Source organism: Maniola jurtina, chromosome 25, assembly GCF_905333055.1.
Source record: "Maniola jurtina chromosome 25, ilManJurt1.1, whole genome shotgun sequence".
NCBI lineage: Eukaryota > Metazoa > Arthropoda > Insecta > Lepidoptera > Nymphalidae > Maniola > Maniola jurtina.
Window position 1 is genome coordinate 5,118,785 of NC_060053.1, and position 19,807 is coordinate 5,138,591.

Below are 19,807 nucleotides of genomic sequence, written 5' to 3' on the forward strand. Positions count from 1 at the left end.
ATTTTTCTCTGCCATCCGTGAGAATATCTCGGATTCAAATCTGACGTATCACGTAATATGTCAAAGATATCCAATAAATAGCTTGGATTTGGATCTGGGATCGCATAATTTAGTCCACTAAATAGCTTGGATTTGGATCTGGGATCGCATAATTTAGTCCACTAAATAGCTTGGATTTGGATCTGGGATCGCATAATTTAGTCCACTAAATAGCTTGGATTTGGATCTGGGATCGCATAATTTAGTGCGTAAGCTATATCCGAGTTTTTTATGTCCGTATTTTCACGAACTCGGATCGGACGAGAACGGGCATGATTTTTCAGCAACACCACTGACTTGAGCTGTACCACACTAATACAAGTGACGTGCTATTTTTCAAGCAACTTGTTGATTATCGCCATTTTGCTGCTGATAGAACAAGCCTACTTAGAACCTAAGGGAAGATTCACACCGGAACGGCAGCGGTGCGGCGAGCACTTTCAGTGTGAAAGAATTTTATACTTTATCTACATAATTAAAAGATCAGTATCGCTTGAAAAGCGCGCCCACGTGCGTCTTGTCAGTGCTACTGCCTGCGGCGACGAGGCCGCGCCCTCCCCGCTCTACACCGAATATCTATACATATATATAATAAAATTGTAGAAAAGTGGTGTCTGTACAATGGAAATATATAAAAAAAATTAGCAGGGGTTGTTATTATATCGATGCCGAACCCGAAATTGTAATTAATTTTTTTTTTGTCTGTTTGTCTGTGTGGTTTCTGCACGCTAATATCAGAATCGGCTTATTCGATTTAGATACGGTTTTCACTAATATATTGTAGTAAGCTTCACTTAACATTTAGTGTTTATTTCATGTCAATCGGTTCATAAATAAAAAAGTTATGTCAATTTAACAAAATATGCTGCCCGAAAAGTCACTATTCCACGCGAACGAAGTCGCGGGCACAGCTAGTAGAAACTAAACCGAGTAAAAACCGAGTTTCTTGCTGGTTCTTCTCGGTAGGAAAGGCATTCCGAACCAGTGGTAGATGCTTTTGACGATTCGAAAGAACTTGTAAAAGTCTAATTGAATAAAAACATTTTGAATTTGAATTTGAATTTAAACTGGTGTCGAGAGTGTTCGCGCGGCCGCTAGCTAAGCGATGTGAGCCTGCCTCGTCCCGTCGCTGCCGTTCCTGTGTGAATTGGCCCTAACTTGTTACTAAATGTTAAGGATCAGACATTTCTGTCAACTTGACAATTTGACACAAAATATGGAGCCAAGATCAAATTGTTATTTTTTTTTTTCTTTCTCATCTGGCTTTTACAATGATTAGCCAATGTCAAGTTTGTAGTTATTTGTAACAAGTTAGCTAAACTATACAAGTATGGACCCCGTCTGTGCCGGCGCTCGCCGACATACGCACGGCACCTCCTTAGAGCGCTTTCCAGTCAGTTTTAACAAAAAAAAACACTCCAAAAAGGCAGAGCACGCCCGCCAGCTAACACCAACACAGACGAAGTCCCAATTTGTTATTAGGAAGCTAGCATAAAGAAGCAGGTTTCCGGAACTCATATTATCTTAAATGAGCTCCTACACAGACAGGCAACTCGTGAATTGCAAGAATTATAGCTTAGCTTATATGAGCTTGTTCCACAAGGCATTCCGAACCAGTGGTAGATGCATTTGATGATTCAAAGCACCTACTTGTAAAAAGTTTATTCCAATAAAAATCTTTCCCTGGCAAGTTCCTTGTACAATATACTTGCTAAACTTGTTATATTGTATTGTACTATATAAAAGCACTTGTAAGTCTACTTGAATAAAAATCTATTCTATTCTATATAAAAAAAAACTGACTTCCAAAACCACTACAAAGTAAAAAAATATTTTTTTGTTTCTACACGTGTAGGTAAATGAAGTCGGGCGAGCGTAATAAAAGAAACTAGAAATCTAAGCGTGAACTAGAAACAATTTTTTTTATGTTGTAGTGGTTTTGGAAGTCAGTTTTTTTTTCTAAGCTTTTTAGAAGTAGTCTGACTGACTGAACACTGCCTGAATCTTGATAATTTAGGCGAGCAGTAACCCTGTACCATCAGGATCAAGGAGTTGGATCCAGAATTTTTCACGGGACCACTACGAAAATTTGTTGATTAAAAAAAGTTTTGCAAATAGGTCCAGAAACCTCAAAAAATTTATGTAGGTACATACATAAAAGAAAAACTAATCGAGAACCATCTCCTTTGTGGAAATTGGTTAAAAAGGTATATAGGACAAGTGTAAATTAAAAATTTATAACACCCCCGACAAGTGAAGGTTACAGTAACTAGAAAAGAGCTGATAACTTTCAAACGGCTGAACCGATTTTCTTGGATTATAGCTAAGGACACTCGATCAAGCCACCTTTCAAAAAAAAAAAAAACAAAAAATTAAAATCGATTCATCAGTTTAGGAGCTACGATGCCACAGACAGATACACACGTCAAACTTATAACACCCCTCTTTTTGGGTCGGGGTTAAAAAAGGTAGGTTAAAGGTAGGTAGGTAAAGGTACAATGTAAAAAAATAAAACCCAAAATTGTGCTTAAACTATTTTATTTAATTATTAGAATTTTAAATGAAAATGGTCAAACCTACTACCACAGTAAACTCAAAGTTTTGTACACACACGCAAAGCCGTGGCTTTCATTCACTCAGCTACAAAATTGTAACAGTCATTTGGAAACAAACCTTATGAACTATCAACTAGGGATCAAAATGCTTCAATATAATTATTTCCTATAGTATAATCTATTCGTTTATCGATTTTATATGAGTTCGTTTATATACAATGTGATTTTAAATTACTCTGAAAGTCCACAACAAGTATTTTCAACTGATATAATAATTTTTAACTTATAGATAACGATACAAAATATAATATCAATTATACAATTTTGACACAGAAATTTTCTCATTTGTTTTTGTTTTTTTTTTTTAAAAGAATATTAGCCATGTAAAATGACTAATATTCCCCTTTCCTCTCCAACTAAGCGTCAGGCTTTTGCTAGGAGTAGGTACGACAATAGTGCAACGGGCGGGGTTTGAACCGTCGACCTTTCGGTTTTCAGTCCACTCCTTTACCGTTTGAGCTATTGAGGTTCATTGTCTTAATAATGGGAACATTGCAGATTTTTTTGAAATACATCATATTTTCTAAACTTGTACCTAGTAGTTACCGTAGAAACCTAATAATTTCTGAAATGTTTAAAAAAAAAGATAAGTGTTGGCGCTCCTTCAATCGTACACCAAAAAAAAAATTGAAAAAACAAAAATAATACACTTTTTCACTTATTTTGCGAAATAATCCATACTAATAAATAAAATTGAAGTGACTGTGTTTGAACGGGCTAAATTTTCGGAATGGCTGAACCTATTTTGACGGGACTTTCATAGATAAGTAGAGGATTAACTAAGGAGTAACATAGGCTACTTTTATAACCAACTTTAAAAATGGAGGAGTTGTGTTTTTCTTAAGGTCCGCATATTAAGGTCATATGGTTATTTGAACGATACTATAACTGAATCACACGTTTTTTAAAATTTTTGTCTGTCTGTCTGTCTGTTTGAAAAGGCTAATCTTGGGAACGGCTGAACCGATTTTGACGGGATTTTCACAGACAAGTAGAGAATTGACCGGGGAGTAACATAGGCTACTTTTTTAACCGACTTTCAAAAAGGGAGTTGCGTTTTTCTACCTATGTACACCGAAATCTCCAAGATTTCTGAACCGATTTGCGTCATTTCTTTTTTAATCGATAGAGGAACTTTGCGACATTGTTCCATAAAAAATTTGGATTCCAACTCCTCAATCCTGATGCTGCAGGGGATCTGACCAATCCACGCGGGTGAAGCTGCGGGCATCTAGCATATTTTTTGTCCTGCCAACTTTATTTGGTACCGACTCTTTTGTTTCCCATTTTTGCTGTGGACTCCCAGACTATAGTGTAGAAGCATTAACCAAATAACAATATTTTAATGAATATTCAATCAATAAATGAAGCAACCGTGCTGTGCTAGACTCAATACAAAAGTATTCCTACTTGTATTTAAAATGATCACAAAAACGCGTGTTGGAAATTCTAACTAAAAAAAAACGGAAACATATTTTTAACACGCGATGTATTTGTGTTACTAGTTAAAAATTCTACGAATCCAATAAGTTTATACCATAGATATTACATTACGTTCATATTACATGCTGTATAAAATCCGTTCTCGCTGATGAGTAAGACAAAAAATACAAAACTCACAAGAGTAGAAGAGATAGCTGTCTATGTGGCCCAATAGTTGTAAGTCACTTCAGGCGCGTATAATAACGTACTTTACAGTACGAATCGAATTAAGACAACAAGGGTCGCGTATTAAAGTATGTTTCCGCCCTAATTCTTAAAAGAATAATATCCTAAACCCAAATTATATTATAATCACTGAACAATGGCGACAAAAATTGATTAAAAAGATTAAAAATAGTTTATAGTTCATTAAGAAAAACTTATATTTTGTAACCAAGGGCCGATTTTTCTATCGCCGAATAATCTTCTGAAGAATGACATCAGAGGATTATTGTATTGGAAATTAATTCGTCAGTGGAAAGAATTACCAATTGAAAAATCGACCACAGGTCATAGTAAGTATTTGGTATATTATGATAATAATTATATTCACACATTCTTATGGATAACGGATTGGCGATAAAAGATTCCATTGGATAAGTATCCGCCAAGTCATTTAGTGTTAAGGCAGGTCCTCTGCGCCATGTTATGAACAAAATAATGGTTTGCTAACACATATTTAGCAAATAGGCCGTCCACTGCGTTTTCCGTGTATAGAATATTTTTGCTAGTAACTTATTTCAAAAAGAGTTCCAACGAGGAAGACCTCCACGGTTTTGGTTATTTTAAATTTAGATTTACATTATTAGAAAGAGGGGTCCTAAATAATGGGTATCAATTGGATGAAATACAAAGTATTCTCTTTGTTCCAATCCATTTAACTGATAAATTAAATGAGAAACAAAAAGATTTCACGAGATGTGTCCCTGGTGAACACAAATATGGAATTAATTATAATGTAATGTAACCACAGACGATCGCAAAAGTGTAATCCATCGGACTCGGCAAACAAGAACACGAACAAAACAGTAAGGACACGCCCCCAAATAGCATGATCTTGGTTATAATAACACGTTGTGTTAGCAAACACCATAACGTGGCGCAGCGGACCTGGTTTTAGACTATTCAAATACTAACAGGCGCGAATACAATTTCGGTATATTATAGTGCGCGCAAAATAACTAGTCCAATCTGAATACGAGGCGTAAAACGTATGTATTTATCCTTAGTCTATGACTTGCTCAAATCATGATACAACTTCAGGTTGGACTTGTTTTGCGATACAGTACTATCACTTAAGTTACGCAGATGTACCTGCGCAGAAAACTTATTTCTGAATGGCGCGATATCTCAGCCAAAAATCCATCCATTATTGAATGCTTTTAAAGGGGTAAGGTACCCCTACTGTATTGCTGCTACACTCAAACAAGCAACGTTTGTGAATACAGGTGTTAAAGTAGTAGAACTGTACCAACATTATGACATTTTCGACAGTCAAGTTAGCGCGCTGTTAGCATTTGAGGGTAATATAGTATACTCGATATGGGGTCGCCATCGCCCGTGCGTCTAGGGTCGTGGGAGGCGTCACTTTTTGTCCACAGCATTGGAGTTCGTCCCCGTGGATGCACCACCGTAATTCTGAAAAAATGGTTGATAGAAGTTAACAAAGTTAACCAGTTTAAGAATAGATTGGAAAAACATTTGGAAAACTCGAAAACTTTGCTTGTCTATATTAAATCCTGTCTGTCTGCTAGATTTTCACGGCCCCATCTGTTTAAGTGATTTTGACGAAATCTGGTATATTATAGAGATAGCTTGCATTCCGGGGAAGGATGGGCGAAGCTGTGGGCATCATCTAGAATCAGTAGGCATCATATGAAGGAAAGGAAGGAAGGAACTCGTCAAAGAAACTGGGTCGGCGATGGGTTGATGATGTTGAGGTCGCCATTCGCAAGCAGATAGCGCTTTTCACTCATACGAAGAAATCAATCAACAATCACCCGATACACGAACCCAAAGCCTGATTACTCACGACGCTCGCACTAGATGGCAGCACGGGTAACTTAATCGGAAGTGAAAGTAGAACACGCAAATCTGAATCGCACTAACAGTTTTCTGAAATCTGGACTATTTTTATAGAAGTTTCAAGATACAACCGTTAGCCTAGCCGGCGTTCCGATCACAACACCGCTCGAAGGGAAATTTTCCGTCTGCTGCGGTCAAGCACACAGACAGCGCTCCCGTACGATTTTACCTGATAGTATTGCGCCCAGGCTTGTGCAGCATCAGCCGCGTTGGTGCCGCTGGCAGCGCCCTGCTGGCCGCCCGTCGCCGCCGGCGTCTGCTGCCCGCTTTGTTGGTACTGCACAAACACACCGATATAAGAATCCAATACTGAAGGGGTTACATACATAAATAAATGGTTTTTTAGTTGGGACCATAATATATAAGATCACTTTCTTAAAACGGACGGCTTTCCATCTATGCATTTCGTTTGTATAGGAACCACTCATTTTTCAAATTATATATATCCACAAGAGTTGGTATTTGGGCTATTGGTTAAAAATGAAGAAATACGTGTTTCAGGATTTTTGGAAGTAATACCTCTAAGGAATTTTCATTTACCCGAGTGAAACAGGGGCGCGTTAAAGTAGCTAATAAATGGAAAGGGTTGCCTCAGTAAAATTCCAAACCCTTACCGGGGATTCGAACCCGGGACCTCCCACTAATAAGCCCACAGTGCTCACCACTGCGCCAGGGAAGCTGCAAAGGCTATTGCTGATAGTTGCGGCTCTGCTGCTGCTGGGTGCCGACATCCCAGTTACCTATTATATCAATATTAGCTGATGTTCGCGACTTCGTGGATATAGGTTTTTAAAAATCACGTGGCAACTCATCGATTTTTTGGGATAAAAAGTAGCATATGTGTTAATCCAGGGTATAATCTATATTCAAACAAAAGTCTTTAACCAGTGTGTCCTTCCCGCCCTCACCTATGGTGCTGAAACGTGGACACTGACAAACGGCCTTGTCCACAAATTCAAAGTTGCTCAGCGAGCTATGGAGAGGGCTATGTTAGGAGTTTCCCTGAGGGATAAGATCCCAAATGAGGAGATCCGCAAGAGAACCAAGGTCACTGACATAGCCCAAACTATTAGCAAGCTGAAGTGGCAGTGGGCAGGCCATGCTTGTCGTAGAGGCGATGGCCGTTGGAGCCGGAAAGTCCTTGAGTGGAGACCGCGTTTAAGCAAACGTAGTGTGGAACCCCCTCCAGCACGATGGACCGATGATATTAAGCGGCTGGCGGGAAGTGTCTGGATGAGGAAGGCTGAGGACCGGGTGTGGTGGCGCTCTTTACGGAAGGCCTATGTCCAGCAGTGGACATCCACAGGCTGATGATGATGATAATCTATATTCATTCCAAAGGAGATCATTCTAGCTCCATACATTTTTGGGCCTTTTCTGAAAGTGCCGGCCAACGAAAAAAAATGGTACGGATCGTTAGAACTAGCCATTTGGAGTAATAGTTAATATGGCAGAAAAGTTGTAGGATTGCTCTGAACCAAGTTATACAAGGTCGAAGATTCGTCATTTTCATACATTTTATTGATTTTTAAAAGTGCTGGGAAACATAAAATAATGTTAGATATTGCTAGAACTAATGATTTGAAGCAATTGTCATTATGACCCGAAGGCTGTGGGTCCATTATATGTCGTGTTATACAAGTTATACAAAAAATTAATATACTTTGTATAATTAATTGTAACCGATTTTATGATTTTGTTACTGTTCTGATTGTTTTATACGAATTTGAATACACGTACAATTATTTTGACTCCCACGAAGTGCTGGATCAGCTGCAATGTGGACAAAATTCGTTTATAGATACCTAGATCGTATGCGGCTTTGTAATACTAGGTGATCTCATCCAGCCATCTCCCAAACTTCTGCCACTGGGAATTGGGATATCTCCGGCGAGCTCTGTGATGAATGCACCATTTGGTTATACGTACTGTTCACCATAGTAACTACGGGCTTGCTTCAGTCGATAGCTGCCCAAAGCAACCTGCGTCAATTCTTCTGTGAATCTAGGAAAGTCTTTGAACGGAGGATGTTGGCTTCCATAGCCTGGAAATGAGCTCTCCTTCTATTATAATTACATATTGTTTGTGATAACAAGTTCTGCTGAACTGTTTTGCTCACTGCCCGTTCATGGATTACGTCAAGAAAATCACGTGCATGCACGTTGTTGTCTATCAGAACATGATAGCCGTTCAGCAATGCTGACAAAATCCTGAAATAATCGATCATGTTACTTAATGTCCGGTTACAAATCCTGAATAACCCTGAGTAAAGAAAAATCTCTTCCAAAGCGGTCGTTAATCATTTACATTATCCAGCAGCAAATGGTAAAAGGTCTAGATTTAGTGGCTTCGTCAGTAGTTAGCTGGGTTTTTACTGATGTTTTGTTACTGGCATTTGTGCCACATAACCGCACACCTCAAGAAAGAAAGATTACCTCAAGATTGTTTATGCTATCTTTAAAACCATGGACTAAGATAAAAATCCAGTAAAAATCTTCTATATCATTTAAGGTATCATTTAAAATCTAGGCATTGTAAGTTGCTGCAGCGTGTAGATTATTGTTCCATCGCAACAAATATAAAGGCTTTTAGTGGTTTCGAAACTTGTGGTTAGGGTATGATTTTCACTGAAAAAAGTAATTAGTGCTTTTCTGAAGATATATGTACATGTCTGTATCTGTCTGTACATGCCCTTTATAGATAGGCTTTCTTTCTTGAGGCATGCGGTTATGTGACACAAATGCTAGAAACAAAACATTTAAATGAAACCCAGCTAATTACTGACCAAACCAATAAATCTAAGCTTGTTACCATTTGCCGCTGGATGGTGGAAGTGATGAACAATTGCTTTAAAAGAGATTTTCGTTTGCTCAGAATTGATCAGAGTGACCGGGCATTAAGTAACGTGATCGATTATTTTAGGATCGCGGTAACATCGCTAAAGAGCTATCATGTTCTGATAGACAATAACGTGTACTACAGACGTGATTTCCTTGACAAAATCCATGAACTGGTCAATGCACAAGTTTAGCAGAATTTGTTATCACACACAATAATTATAATAGAAGAAGAGCTCATTTCCAGGCTAGAGAAGCCGACATCCTCCGTTCAATGACTTTCCTAGATTCACAGGAGAATCGACGCAGGTTGCTTTGGGCAGCTATCGACTGAAGCAAGCCCGTAGTTACTATGGTGAACAGTACTTATAACCAAATGGTGCATTCATCACAGAGCTCGCCGGAGATATCCCAGTGGCAGAAGTTTGGGAGATGGCTGGATGAGATCACCTAGTATTACAAAGCCGCATACGATCTAGGTATCTATAAACGAATTTTGTCCACATTGCAGCTGATCCAGCACTTCGTGGGAGTCAAAATAATTGTACGTGTATTCAAATTCGTATAAAACAATCAGAACAGTAACAAAATCATAAAATCGGTTACAATTAATTGTACAAAGTATATTAATTTTTTGTATAACTTGTATAACACGACATATAATGGACCCACAGCCTTCGGGTCATAATGACAATTGCTTCAAATCATTAGTTCTAGCAATATCTAACATTATTTTATGTTTCCCAGCACTTTTAAAAATCAATAAAATGTATGAAAATGACGAATCTTCGACCTTGTATAACTTGGTTCAGAGCAATCCTACAACTTTTCTGCCATATTAACTATTACTCGAAATGGCTAGTTCTAACGATCCGTACCATTTTTTTTCGTTGGCCGGCACTTTCAGAAAAGGCCCAAAAATAATGATCTCCTTTCGGCCAAATCTGTACTGAAGTTTTTGCGTGAAAGAGTAACAAACACCCATCCATTCATACAAACTTTCACGTTTATAATATTAGTAGGATAGACCTACCCCCGGCCAGCCGTGCTGTTGCTGCCACTGCTGCCACTGGTACCACTGCTGAGCGGTGTAGTTGGCAGGCCACTGCTGCTGCGCGTTGGCGCCCTGCTGCTGCTGCCCCTTGCCGCTCTGTTGCTGCGTATTGCCGCTGCCCTGCTGCGGGTTGCCCCAGTTGCCCCAATTGCCCCAGTTACCCCAGCCTGCTAAAACAACAATTTCAATTAAGGTGCACTAAACGGGTCTAACCGCGAAATTAAAATTTAATTTGGTTTTCGCAATTTGTAAATCAATACGACAAAGCAGGCTAATGGCATTCTAATTCCGCTAATGGCAGTATCATCTTCACAGGATTACTTAAAAATCTATACTTGAAAGTGTTCTGTTTAAGAAATTACTAAGTGATCCTATAAGGATTCCGTTTTTCCTTTTGAGGTACAGAACCCTAAAAAAAAGATACTTATTTTAACTTCTCTGCGGTGCAAGCCATCTGTACCTGTAGGGTATTATTAAGTACTAGATGATGCCTGCAGCTACGCCCGCGTGGATTGGTCAGATCCCCTGCAGCATCAGGATTGAGGAGTTGGAATCCAATTTTTTTATGGAAATGCAAAGTTCCCTTAACGATAAAAAAAAACATATCGGTTCAGAAATCTCGGAGATATCAGTGTACTTACATAGGTAGAAAAACACAACTCTATTTTTCAAAGTCGGTTAAAAAAGTAGCCTATGTTACTCCTTGGTTGTTCCTCTACTTGTCTGTGAAAGTCCCGTCAAAATAGGTTTAGCCATTCCGAAGATTAACCAGTCCAAACAGACACGACACTTCAATTTTATTTGTTAGTAAGTATTCTGTGATGATATTACCTTGGTTCTGGTTGTTCCAGTTGCCGCCCCAGCCTCCCCAGCCGCTGGCCCACTGGTTCCAGCCCTGTTGGTTCTGGTTCGCATTAGCGTTCTGGCTTTGGTTCTGGTTGCCGCCATCCTGAGGACAAATAGTACATTGCCAGAGTGAATTGAGTGATGAAAGTCTCTGTTTGATCCTGAATCAACATCTGACAAATATTAGGCTTTCTAGCACCCTTGGGACTCCAACGTGTATAACGGTTTTTTTTTTAAATTTATTTATTCATATAAATTCTACAAGGTTCTTAACATTACTAACTCGCCAAACTGGTGGGCCAGATTTACGAACTATGTGCGCTCTGTCCATTGCCAATTCAGCTTCACAACCCGTTGAACTTTGTCGCCTACTCTGATTCTCCTACAGATCTTCTCATTTCTGATTTGATCACATAGATAAACTCCAAGCATAGCTCTCTCCATCGCCCACTGAGTAGCTCTGAATATCCTTAAGGCAAAAATGGATGTAACTAAAACGCTAGGAAAACTTAGCGATATTATTATACTACAATAACACAATCCAATGCCAATAACCGTTTGCTTTATCTTGTAGTTTTAGTGATTTAGTATTTTTCACACCCGCGTTGTATAGCGTGCAAAACTCGGGTCAAATCAATCAAACATCAAGTGGCCTATTTACGGAACGTTCGTTGACCTCTAGCGTTAATCAGATATTATATTTGCAATACATAGAGAACTTTTAAAAAATACAGGATTTTTAACTATTTTTTTCACAGTTTTTTTTAATGGTAGTTATCATATCAGTAATCATCAGTATTATCACCTGTCTTCGTTTGCTAGCGTTCTGGTTACACCCTGTATAAGAATTGAAAACTTTGTGTTTGAAAACTGTGTTTACTTGTCTGTTCTGCACCTGGTTGGGGCGCGGCGCGCGCGGCTGGTTCTGCGAGCCGCGCTGCCACGAGCCGGCCGCGCCGCCTCCACCGCCGCCGCCTTGGTTGCCTTAACACAAACAGAACGTTCTAATTTGCGGCACAGACACGTTTGTTCTTTGATGTGGTCGAGCGTCTGTAGCATCAGTGACGAACTGACGCCGTCATTGTCGCTAAGCTCGCATGTCACTGACGCGGCACCACTGCTGCCACAAATTCAAATTCAAATTCAACGATTTATTCAATAAAATGTAGGTACAATATGTTGAAATAAAGTCTGATGAGCCTTATACATTTTACCACTATAACTGGTGTTTGAATATCACAAACGCTCAACTCGAGCCGTGGTCGCACGCCACGTGTAAATCAGTCGTGGGCGAGATACCACTATAATCATCTTCATCATAAGTTTCGGTACGATGCCAAATAGAAACCGATAAGGGGGTTCTATTGGAACATAATATTAAATAAATATGTTATCTCATTACATTGAGAAAAAGTCAAGAAAGAAAAATAGCGTTCTATTTCTGTAGGATCTTTCCTGTCATTTGATTCATTGTTGAAAAAGTATGTTTTCTAATAAACATAAAATTATATTTAATTTTATAAATGATGGAGTTTGTTGGCTGATCCACATTTTATTATTAGGTTTAATAAAACTGCCATACCCCTTCCAAGTTAGCCCACTTCAATCTTAGACTGCATCATCATCATCACTTACCACCAGGTGAGATCGCAGTCAAAGGCTTAAATTGTAACGGAATTAAAAAAATCATCATTATCGACCGCTGGACATAGGTATCGTGTAGGGACTTCCACGCGTCACAATCTTACGCCGCCACCATCCAGCAGCTTTCGCAGACTTATTCGGTGTCATCTGCCCACCTAGTCCGCTCGTCTTCCAACGCAAACGTTGTTTAGTACAGCCCAGTACAGCTAAGCCTCAAAAGGGCTAGATCTACAGCCACGAATCTGCCATGGTTGGATTGCAGTTTTACTTTAATGATTTTTCAAAAGGATTTTTTTTACATACATTTAAAAATGTATGAAAAAAACACGCCATCAATTAATTATTCTTTGAATTCATGATCAGTATTTTAAGATAAGAGCGTAGATAATAGATATTTTACTTTCACTTTACTTTTTAACTCCCCACCTGGCGGTCCGCCTCCTCCTGGCCGCTTGCTGTCATTGGGCCCTCTGTTCGGGGGTCTGTTGTCGCGTTGGAACCTGTCTCCGCCGGGCGGGCCCCTCGCGCTGGGGCCTCCTGGGCCGCCGGGGCCTCCCGGACCGCGGTCTTGACGCGGCCCGCCCGGGCCTCCGGGGCCTCCGCGACCACCGCGGAAGTCTCCGCGATCACGGCCACCGCCGCCGAAATCGTTTCTGATAAAAATAACATTTTTTGTAATGAAATTCAACAATCAATTTTTACTTTCAATTAAGACTTGTCTTTAGACAAGTTTAAAATTTTTTTAATCAACAGATGGGCATTACAGCTACTTTTAAAATTAAATTTAATCATTTTCTTCACAGAAAGTAATTTTCCAATTTTAGCAATATATTAATTTATAACTAGGCCAAAATTGATCCTATAAAGAAAGTATTCGTTTCTTTTAGGTTTCTAAAAATCCTGTGGAAACACTTTTATTTTCCAGGATAAAAAGTAGTATATGTCACTCTCCAAGACCAAACTATACCAATGTAAAAATCACATCGATCTGCTCTGCGACGTGATTGAAGGACAAACCAACCAAAAACGAACACACTTTCGAATTTATGATATGGGTGGTGATTAGTGATACCTGGACTGCGAGGGTGGGCCGCCCCATCGGTCGAAACGCGGCGAGGGCCCGGAGCCCATGCCGCCGCCCATGCCACCCCTGTCGCGGCCGCCCCAGCGTCCTCCACCTCCGCGGCCCCCAGCGCCTCCCGGGCCTCCTTGTCCCGCGGGGCCCCAGCGACTGCCGCCGCCGCTGCCTCCACCAATGCCCCATCTATCCTCTGTATTTATGCAAGAGAAAAAATCTCTAAAATTACCTTTTATAACCTGACGGACTTGAGGTATCTAAAGTAAAATATTGGCATGAAATATGGAATCATGTCCAAAGACTAGCATTAAATATATAATAAAATATGAAAGAAATAAATATAGATTTTTTAAATATAAATATATCTTCTTCATTTTCGTAAGCCCTTATATATCCATTGTTGAACACAGGCCTCAAGTGCACAGCATTCTTCCCGGTGTTAAGCAAGCCTCCACCAAGTATATGAAACTATTAAGATTTAATCTCTTTTTTTCAGCAGACATTTGTTCAGCAGACATTTGTCTTAACCATCAACTTTATTCCGTCATATTATTACCTTTTACATAATTGTAATAAAGGTATATGAAACTCCATGGTTAATGCTGTAAAAAGATCGGTTGCAAAATCTATATACATAAAAGGAAAAGCTGACAGACTGACTGATCCATCAACATACAGCTCAAATCACTGGACGGATATAGGCCTGAAATTTGGCATACTGAGAGCTATTCTGCCGTCCTAACAAAGATTGCAATAAGTCGAGTTTTTGGACAAATTGACTTAAGACCATATCCGTAATTAGGAAAATGAGCTATATATTTTCGCCTTAGACGTCTTTTTTGTATCTTCAGTAGTTTCGGTTCTGTTGGTTATCAAAACTGCAATATGTAATATTACGATTTGTAAGTAGCTAATCATAACCGCGAATATCTCGAAAGTAGTCGAAACCTAGTTATTGCTCTCTTCGTTAGGACGGCAGTATTATGCCGATGACAACTGCTAAGAAAGGATTTTTGGAAATTCAATCTCCAAGGGGCTAAAATTTTTCAGTCCACGCAGATGAAGCCTAGTACATAAGCTAGTAGCTAGACTAAGCATCTTTATTAGGAAATAAAGATGTCATACCTCGATCTCTATGGTCCCTCGGTCTCCGATGGTCGCGATTCTTATCAGAGGACCTCTGCCTTTTCGCTGGCGGGGCATCCCTTGAGGCCGAGCGCGATCTTTTGTCCTTTTCCTTCACCGCGCCCGCTGCGGCCGCCTCGCGGTGATACGCCTCCACCACCACCTTAGCCTCTTCCTCTGACAACTCTGGGTATATCACCTCGTCTAACCACGAGCTTTTCTCGGGTAAACTGAAGTTAGCTGTTAAAAGAGAAGGTATGAGTGAGACGGGGCTATTGCGATTTCGGAATGTGATAGAGAGAGAGAGGAGGTTTTAGGTCAACACTAATCTACACTGCACCGCTCGCGCATAGCACACGACTCGTCATTTAAATGTAGGCTTACATGTAAATTTTTAAGTTAACGTTAATTCTTAAGTTAACTTAAGAAGTTAACGTTAACTGTGACGTTAAATCAACCAAAATTGTATAGAAATTTTAAATAATTACTTTTTACCCCATGATAATTTGTATACAAAAGAATTCATGTTGAGATCTATAGAGCGTACTTTGACTTTGCGCAGACGTTACTGAGGGTTAAAACGGGACAGATTTATGTGAAAGACATAAATCTGTCTCGTTTTAACTGTGTCTTGAAGCCTGAGCAAAGACAAAGTACGCTTTGTAGATCTCAATAATATTTTCTGGGCCTGTCGACTAATCCCATTGTACGCAATCTCTCTTAACTAACAGGTCTAAATCTAGTGCTATTCTTTTCTGCTGAGAGCATTGAACTGGGGTAGCAATCAATTAGATCTGATTAGACTTTCTTAGATTGTGTACAACTATATTCTCTCATCTACATTCTGTTGTACACAATCTCTAACTAAATTGAAAGATCTAAATATATCACTATCTCTTTCATAAATACTCCCTGCGGAAAAGGATGGCACTAGATTTACTGCCGAAAATACAATCAATCTATCCGTAATCTGTCGATAGTTAATTGTTAAAAAAGACTACACAAGTTTGCTAAATAACTTAATGATTATTATTATTAATTTACCATTAGACATGTCAGTTTAGATTAGTGATTGTAAACAACATAATTATTTAGTCAGAGTGTTGGTTATAAGACATTAGACAACATTTGAATGGCGTTGCATATGCTTGCGAGCGGTGCGCGAGACAGCGCGGGCGACCTCGCGTGGGCGTACGTCTTCACCTTTCATATCCATAATGGCCGGGTCAGGAACTTCCTTCCCGTCCGCGGCCTCGCGCGTCGCCGCGCGTTCCTTCTGCGTGTCTTCGTTCACGACGATGACGACCGCGACGCGCCTGTATCCATCGAACTCCCTGAGCTTGCGACGTTGCGCCGACGGGTAAACATTCGTCTGTTATAACCGCCATACAACCGCCGAGGCAGAACAAAAACACTTCATTATAGATCAGTGCAGCCCGGGCAGACCACCTACACAAGCTCAATTGAGATCCCACGCGACCGACGTCTAAACTTTACATTTTACCGTTTGGCCAAGATTACGCTATGTGTTCAGTTGGTTTCACGCAAAAAGAGGTCTTGATGACAGTTGTGCTTTAGTTTTCTCTCTAAATAAATAATTCGCTGGAATGTGGGTACAACTACTTCTTACATTAATTGTGTTACACCATCTACCAGGTCTTGGTGTGCAAATAAATTAGTGAATCTAATCTTAAAATTATTCTGGTTCATTACAATATGATGAAATTAAAAATTTAAACAACAATACTCAATAAGATATAATAAGGAATTCCATATCATTTAGAAAAAAGGTTTTATTCTCGTTTGAGATAATTTTATTATTTCTTCTTCTGCTTTTCAAGTTTGCATTCTTCTACGCATCGCAATAGAATAGAATTTCTCTTTTTTCGTGATACCAACTGTAGTACTCACCGTCATATCCCTTGGATGATGTGATACTTACAGTACCGGTGGACCGCAGGTGTGGATGGATGAAGCTAAATAGGAACGACCCCTTAACACCAAACTTGTGATTGTAACAATGCAATACGATCATCACATCACAGTACATACTAATAACTAGTACAATAATTATGATCATCACTTATACCTGATAAACTTTTTTTAAATGTCATAATAAATTGGAAGCAACTAGAAAGTCACAAAGGTCGTTTGATTAAAAAAAAAATTTGACCACACCTGAAGATGTTTAGCTTTTAAAATTTGTTCCTTACTGCAAACTGATAAGGTTTAATTTTACAAAATGTGATTCAAAGGTACGGTTTACAGTATGTCGGGGTTGTTGTCGCATTGATGGCTGTCAAAGTTAGGTGCCAAGGGTTCTGTTTACAGTATTATAATATAATAATAAAAATAAATAATAATGTTATCATACACATTCAGACATACATAGAAATATATAAAGACATACACGGATCGGTGTGTGAATTGTGATAGACATTCGGAACACTTCGCCAAACTTCCATTGTATAAATGGTATCCAAAACAAATTCCTCGTGAGTTTGCAATCGGCGTCAAATGACGGCGTAGTTAGGTACCACCAGGGTAGGTAGATCTCGATTGGTCCTGAATTAAGTGCGCTGCCCATTCAATCGTCTTATACGAGCGCTCGCAAATTATAGACTAAACGATTGGTCGATAGTTCAGGTAATTTTTTAAATGTAAGAGAATTGAGTTATGTGAATTGTTGGATTTGTGTGCAATTCTAAATTGGAGGTTAATAAAATCTATAGAGCGCACTTTGACTTTGCTTTAACTTAAGTTTCAGTTAAAATGAGACAGATTTATGCCAGCGGTATAACGCTGTCTCGTTTTAACTGTGTCTTAAGTCTGAGCGAAGTGCGGTCTATAGATTTCAACATAAATCTGAGATCTATAGCGTATTTTAATTTTGCTCAGACTTGAAACACGGTTAAAACAAGATAGATTTATGTGTCTCACATAAATCTAACTCATTTGAACTATAAGTCTAAGCAAAGTATGCTCGATAGATCTAAGCCTAAGTAGTCTATGTCTAATGCTGAGACATATGTGTACTTTGACTTTATTCAGGCTTAATCGAGTCAGACTTATGTCTCAACATATATCTGTCTAAGTCTGAGCAAAGTCAAAGTACACTCTACATCTCAGCCTTAGAAAGACACTGGTACGTTCCTAAAAGACCTCGGAAACTGTCTATTTGCGCTTACAATAGTTTCCAAGGAAAGTTAAATACCCAAGAAAAATAAAGAATATTAGGAATGTTAATAATACCAACTGCTAATAATCAAGTAATATTCCCATTTACCTACGAAATAAGCATCAAGTTCATGATAGGTAGGTATAAATAAGTAAGACAATAGTCCAACGAGTGTTATTAGAAATTACGACGTAGATTTCAGTCCATTCCCTAACCCGTTGAGCTATTGAGGCTTTGATATTACCTCCCGAACTCAAAAAAATCATACATTTAAAAAATCAACTTAACTACTGACCGACCAAAAAGTCTATAACATGCCCCCGCCCTTAAAGGGTTTTTTATCGGTTTATAGGGAAGATTCTCACCTGGTCGAGGATGAAATTCCTGCGCCTCCCCTTGGCCATTTCCAACAATTTTAGCACGCACTTGGCGCATTTAGTCACCATCGCGTCCCACTTGCCCTCGAAGCTGGCGCGGAAAGGCTTACAGTCCACCTGAGAGCGACATACCCGTACAATCACACGCCCAAAACCCTCTATTATTACCCTTCCAGATAGGAACTCCCTTTTAGCACATCCGTCATGTCAGTTGCCATGGCAACGGTTATAGTTATGCATCAAAAAAAGCTACTTAGTGAATAGCAACACTTCAATAACGTCACCCGATATGTGACCCAATCAGGTTGCAACTTATATATTTTATGAATTATATTTATATTTTTGAATTTAATTCACGCATTCGAAAATAGATTTATTGTATTAGTTTTACAAAAGTTTTCATATAAACACATAGATTGGTTTTCACTTTCCAGCAAACCAAAATAGTTACTAAAAAAGTAAAACGTTGAATATCGACATTTTTCGATTTGGCGATATATCCAATAGACGTAGAATAGAAACTTTATTTTTCGAGATAAATCGATTTTAAAGTGCTTTGTCATTCATTAAGAAGCTATTTCAGTACACACCTATGGTTAACACAATAATTATACCAAAAGGGACTTCCTAAGTGAAAAAGGTAATAAAGCCCTAGCTTACGGCTAACTTAGCCTAGGATAATGCAGTTAGAGATACCAGGGACAATCCATGTAGACTCCGCACTCGGAACTACGATCTCCTTGCTTCGTCGATCCACTGGTATCATTTTACAAACGGCCTCGGTTTATTTTTTAAACAGACCATAAAGGTCTTTGTTTGCTGTTGTTTTTTTTAATTTTTTTTTTTTGCTAACAAATGTTGCTCATATCGCACCCTGTTGAAAATACAGACTAACATTAGTATCAGTGTACAGTTGGAGCCTTTGTGCTCTTTTTTTTTTAAATATTTCTTGTCAAACCTCAAAAGCTGAAAGAGAAATCTTCATTAGCGTGTTTTAATCTGTGGAGTGTTTTGTGAGTATAATATGAATGATAGTGATAGATTAATTGCTGTTAAAATTAGGACCCATAACTGTGATATGTTAGTATTTAGTATTTATATGCCTTGTGATAGTGATAAAGTAGATGATTTAATCGAATTTACGAGCTGTCTGTCGCAACTTAATGCTATTGTTAGTGACAGTAATATAGAAGTTGTTTTTGCTTTGGGCGATTTTAACGCGCATCCCTGCGCCCGCTTTGGCCGGGAACTTTTTGAATTTTGTTCGGCCGAGTCTTGGGTGTGTGCGGACGTAGATCTACTAGGGTTGAACTCTAATACTGATACTTTTATGTGTGAATCGAGTGGCTCAAGAAGATGGCTCGACCACTGTTTAGGCACGGAGGCGGCGTTTAGAATAATAAAAGGTGTAAGTGTTGTCAATGATATAAACTGGTCAGACCACTTT

The 19,807-nt window shown here is 39.0% G+C and overlaps 1 protein-coding gene across 5 annotated transcripts in view; it reads right to left on the reverse strand.

Annotated features, from left to right (window-relative positions):
• Window positions 1–5,126: 5,126 nt before the first annotated feature.
• LOC123877980 (heterogeneous nuclear ribonucleoprotein U-like protein 1) overlaps window positions 5,127–19,807 on the reverse strand; it is a 34,152-nt gene continuing 19,471 nt past the window's right edge. For 2 of the 5 annotated variants that reach the window (XM_045924937.1, XM_045924934.1), the window contains exons 19-28: window positions 18,349–18,477; window positions 16,009–16,177; window positions 14,806–15,045; window positions 13,675–13,873; window positions 13,014–13,255; window positions 11,839–11,942; window positions 10,944–11,061; window positions 10,092–10,282; window positions 6,391–6,498; window positions 5,127–5,774 (exon numbers count right to left, since the gene is read on the reverse strand). In XM_045924937.1, coding sequence (XP_045780893.1) covers window positions 5,721–5,774; window positions 6,391–6,498; window positions 10,092–10,282; window positions 10,944–11,061; window positions 11,839–11,942; window positions 13,014–13,255; window positions 13,675–13,873; window positions 14,806–15,045; window positions 16,009–16,177; window positions 18,349–18,477 — 1,554 coding nt within the window. In that variant the 3' untranslated portion in view covers window positions 5,127–5,720. The remainder of the gene's footprint in view (window positions 5,775–6,390; window positions 6,499–10,091; window positions 10,283–10,943; window positions 11,062–11,838; window positions 11,943–13,013; window positions 13,256–13,674; window positions 13,874–14,805; window positions 15,046–16,008; window positions 16,178–18,348; window positions 18,478–19,807) is intronic. The other 3 variants (XM_045924936.1, XM_045924935.1, XM_045924939.1) reach the window with 3 other exon arrangements.